Genomic DNA, 5,178 nt, shown 5'->3' on the forward strand with positions numbered 1-5,178 from the left:
TACTGCTAATTCAACTTGGAATTCAAAAGTTAAACAGAGATTTTTTTCCTCTTTATGATGGGTTATGATACATTCCATTTGGAGGATCTTGCTATAATTGTTTTGATGATACACAAATAGAATAGAATCCATCTCACTTTCCTATAGCTGTCTCTGTTGGCTTTGCAGTGCTAGCAGCTGTAAAAATGTATTTTTGTCATTAAAGTAGATATGACTGAGTACTACAACAACAACAACAACAAAACAGATCTGAATAACATGGTGCCTTTTTATATAGCTTTCTCATTATAGCCACAATTCAAGTATCACTTGATTGCCATGCATTTGAGACAACAGATGAAACTGAACTGGTAGGCTAATATTCTCCTTTACACTGGCTTGACAGTAACACCCTGCCTACTGTGTGGTGAAATACGGTTATGGATGGGTATTGCCAATTTATTACTGTTAGTCCAGGACTGATCAGAAACTCCCCAAATTACTTGTAATCAGATGTTGTTTACATCATAATTATCAAAAATGCAAGTAAAGTAATCTAGACAAGTCAGCCAGATCTTACTCCTTCATTTTCTGTATTATTGAATAAACACTGACATGTAAGGCAGCATTGTAGAAGTATGTAGCTTTTGTTATGACACACACAGTATTTTAAAATCTGTCATTAGACTGTGTTGCTGTAGCCAAATTATTCGGCTGGAGTTCAGGCCGCAGGTAGGCAGGGAGTCTCAGCCAACCATCTGCAACATGCTGACTTGACAGTGCTGCCACCTCCAGAGCATTATCCATTACTGCATGAAGGTACTCAGCTGCTAAATATTGCCAAACTGAAGGAAACCGGGGTATCAAATTGTGAATTCCAGAATGTGAACAGGAAATGGCCATATTCTGCCAAATGAGTAGCTTCCTCAGCTCAAGTTCCTCTGGACAGAACTAGGATGAAACATTTGTTAACTGGAAACAGGAGATATTCCAAAAGAATAAGCAGTATATTGGAGGAATAAAACTTAATAAGAAAAGCAGGGGGGTTTCAGGAAAGAGACAAAATCAAGGACTTCCCTTTTCTGAGATGGCATAAAGAAAAGAGCAGCATGCAACAAACAGGAAAACAAGGGTCTAGTAAGGCGGTCCAGATAATATTTATATAGTGGCTTTCATTTTTAATGTAATTGCACACATTCATCCTCTTCACCCCATAAAGTAGATAGGTAACTTGATCATACTGATGAAGAAACAGAGGCAAAGAGGTGAAGTGGCTTGCCCAGTTCAACAAAGAATCTGCATGAAAGCCAAGGTTAGAACTCCAGAGTTTCTGGTTCACAATTCTGTGCTTTCAGAAGTGAAAAAGAAATAAGAAGGAAGACTTCCTCTTACTGCTTGGAAAACCTGAATAAAATTTTAAAAACAAGTATAAAGACCCGTATCAGGTAGGAGGAGGGATATGAGAAATTTGCTTTAAAAAAAAAAAAAAAAATAGAGTTGAATAAGAAAATGAAACCAAGTGAGTAACCTTTAATTTTGTAAATGGGACTGGATTAAACCCACTGGCCATTGTGATGTTTATCATTTCTTTCTTTGCTGTCTCAGGATGAAAAAATCAAGAGGGAGATGGAGGAGATGCAAGGAATCTCAGAAGAATAAGGTTTTTTTTTTTTTTTTTTTTTTTTATATTAAGAGCCCAGTCCTCTGATAACTCTGGTGTGGACAGGACAAATTACAGTCTAAAGGATTTCACAATCTGGACAACCTTGGATTGGGCTTCGTGGGCAAACCACAGATCTTACAAAGAACAAACCAAACTGCAGTTTCAACAGCACTTCCCTGAGGAGTTAAATCTTGGCAGAGACTCACAGGACTAAACTCTAATTCTGTTCATCTGCCTGCCTGTTGCATCAGATATAGTCTAATGAATCAAGCGCTTGACCTGTTTAGTGCAGCAGCCATCAACTTGATTGGATTTTAGTTGTTTCCTCTATGCCTTTGATTTTCACATTCATCCACCTACACTTCCCAAGAAGTATTTATTGCTCAACTTCTATCGGGCGAGGACATAAACCTGTGAAGTTCAAGATGTGATGGGTTCCTGTGCTCTAATTAATAAAATGTCACAGGCATGGTTCTAGTGCGTTATGAAGGCTGGGAATCAACAGCCACCCTTAGCTATGCCTATATTTCTTTATAGTTAGTGACAACCATTGCTAATAGGCAGAGTGGAGAATGTCAATCTTTCCCTACTGCTGAGCTCTTTGATTGCTCATGGCTTTTTCAGCAAAGGTTTCTTCAGTTGAGAATCCAGGGTGGGCCTGGCAACCCACTTTCACTTTTACTACTTAAACAATATTAACATAGTCTGGAGTTACACATTGGACACTGGCATAGCTGATAAAATACAGGCCTGACATTTGTACAGAGGCTTCAACAAGGTACAGGGTAAAGCCATTGTGCTTGGTGTTTTATTTTCCATTGGTTCTAGCTGCCTGCTGTACTGAAGACAGTGAGGCATTCTTATTTTCCATTAAACCTATGGCTTGAAGTGGGCAGTGACATTAGATCATAAGAAAGGGCAATTACAAAGAAACCATAATACCAAAGGCAAGAGTTCTGCTCAGACCCTTCTCACCTCCCTCTGAAAACATCAGTGATGCCCAGAGCCCACTCCTGTTGTCTCTTTGCAAGTTCATCTGGCTAGTTAATGGTTTTAGTCATCAAGGTAAAACCAGCAATACTCATCAACATACGTCTAGAGATTAACATCATGGGACCAATGCATCTGCTTTCAGAGATGTTCTTCAGAAATAAGGACTTATGTTAAAGAAAGGTATCACTGCCATAAGAGACCAAGTGATAAAATCTTAAACTTGGAACACAAACTGGATTTTCTTCACTCACCAAAAATGCTAATCTTTTAATCCAAGTGGACGCTTTCAGATTCCTTAATTGTGAAAGTTCGATATCTTCTGCACTCATCTAAACCTTACCTACCTGATGTAAAGAAGTTTAGGAGTTGCAGAGACTGTTCATTATCTTTATGAAGCACTTGCTGCAGAAAGAGAGGAACCACATGGCAAAATTGACAGTTCAGCACAAATGCTTTCCACCTCATTCTGCTAGATAACAAATTCAAAGTATAATCAAAATGACACTTTGGGTTGGGAGGGGGTATCAAGCTAACCACTAATATTTGTTCCAGTCAGTTCCAAATAGCAGAAAGTTTTGGGTTGGTTTTTTTTCTCCTCTAACACTTTTTTTTTCCAGAGGACAACACAACTCACCTTGTTCTATGCACAGCAATTTCTCCCAGGAATCTAACTGGGCTTCCTCATACCTTTTTAAAAAAAAATTATTTTAGCTGGCAGCTATCTGTGTGTGGGCATTAAACACTTTATTACATGTTATAGAATATCATGTCTGATTTGCTGTAGAGTGGGATTACAAGACCAAACATTTAAGCTAATTACACACCATCTAATAGAAAATGAGATCTGATTGCCTTTCTTAACCACTTATACATATGTATTAGGGGGACATTTCTCGGTGGGGGTGGACCTTGGCTGAGTTTTCCCTGGTCCTGATAGGAATCAGAGCCTGACAATTCACCATCTTCTGTGGAGGAGGAATCAGAGGACTTCTAGATCTTTTAAGCTTTTGCTTCTCCTTTTTAGCGTTTGCTTTTTTATTTGCTTAGAGAGCGTACTAACTCCATCACAGCTCTAGTGAGGCCTTTTTGCAGCTAGCTTTCCCAAGGGCCTGAAGTCCCCTCTCAAGATTTTTGAGTCCTCGCCTGCTGGGTCGCATTCCCCCAGGGAGGGGAAATGCCTCCAGAGTCCTGACCAAATTGGGAAGCAGGGGGCTGTTTGAGCTCTGCTGCTTTTCCCAGGCTACTCAGGACCCATTTAAGATGGGGAGAGGGGGAGGGGATTCGTGATCCTGTAAGTCTCACTTCCCTGTTCTCCAGGCGTCCCATGGGCCTTATCCCCTAAGTCAGCTGATTGCGGTCCTCTTCATCCTGCCCAGAGACACCTGGTCCATTATTCCCGTGTTAGTTGCAGCTGCTCTGGTGGGTAGGATCCTCATGCCTGATTGACTCAGGGCAAGTCCCGAGGGGGACTGTCCCAGATCACAGCTGGAGCACCGTTTGGATATCATACTGTGCTTTTTTAGGCTTCTTTGTCATTCCTAAAAGGTGCTAAGGAGCTAGAAGGGAGGCGCTGCAGTGGAGGTTCTGGGTGGGTTCTAATACCGGAGTAAAAACTGGCCCGGGGAGAGGAGGGGGATTGGGAGAGAGAACACCGCTCACTGCTGCTTCCAAAAATTAGTTTTAAAAAAAACAAAACCCTTTTAGGCAGATAAAAGGCAGGAGCACTGAAGCTGCTGTCCACATGCTGCCATGAAGGCAGAGTCTGGGCAGAAGTGTAAGTTTTCAGCAAATCTCCAAATAGTTAAATGTTATGACAAATTCTAGAAGAGAAGACTTTAGAATTATTCAGGTTTTGAAAGCATGGACCCACCAAGAGAATATTTTAGTTCAGATGATGTCTACTTGTTTCTAAATAGACATGAGAATACAATTACAATTGGAAACTGCCAATTGAGCTGGTGAAGTGAGATTAATGAGCACCTAATTAACTGCCCCTTTCTCCATTCTACTCTCTGAGCATCCATTCTGGATGGATGGTATTTGAATATATGTGCAGTTGGGCCCCAGTCATGCTTCCACTCAAAACTGATGGCAAAACTCCTATTAAATAGGAGTAGGATTGGGTGACAAATCTGAGGAATTGTCACAGATTGAAGTGTCATTAGAGGAGGTTTTTGGAATGAATTGATAAACTTAACAGTAACAAGTCACCGGGACCAGATGGCATTCACCCAAGAGTTCTGAAAGAACTCAAATGTGAAATTGCGGAACTATTAACTATGGTTTGTAACCTGTCCTTTAAATCAGCTTCTGTACCCAGTGACTGGAAGATAGCTAATGTAACGCCAATATTTAAAAGGGCTCTACAGGTGATCCTGGCAATTACAGACCAGTAAGTCTAACGCCAGTACCGGGCAAATTAGTTGAAACAATAGTAAAGAATAAAATTGTCAGACACATAGAAGAACATAAGTTGTTTGGGAAAAGTCAACATGGTTTCTGTAAAGGGAAATCATGTCTTACTAATCTATTAGAGTTCTTTG

At 40.4% G+C, this 5,178-nt stretch overlaps 1 protein-coding gene across 2 annotated transcripts in view; it reads left to right on the forward strand.

The window, feature by feature from the left end:
* The window catches only part of RMDN3 (regulator of microtubule dynamics 3), a 59,375-nt gene extending 56,133 nt beyond the window's left edge, over positions 1 to 3,242 (forward strand). The window contains exon 12 of one of the 2 annotated variants that reach the window (XM_029911518.1): positions 1,585 to 3,242. In XM_029911518.1, the coding sequence (XP_029767378.1) occupies positions 1,585 to 1,638 (54 nt within the window). In that variant the 3' untranslated portion in view covers positions 1,639 to 3,242. Of the gene's footprint in view, positions 1 to 1,334 lie in introns of both variants that reach the window. The other variant, XM_029911517.1, reaches the window with a different exon arrangement.
* Positions 3,243 to 5,178: the final 1,936 nt, after the last annotated feature.

The sequence above is a fragment of the Terrapene carolina genome, unplaced genomic scaffold, assembly GCF_002925995.2.
Source record: "Terrapene carolina triunguis isolate 2854851 unplaced genomic scaffold, T_m_triunguis-2.0 Scaffold96, whole genome shotgun sequence".
NCBI lineage: Eukaryota > Metazoa > Chordata > Testudines > Emydidae > Terrapene > Terrapene triunguis.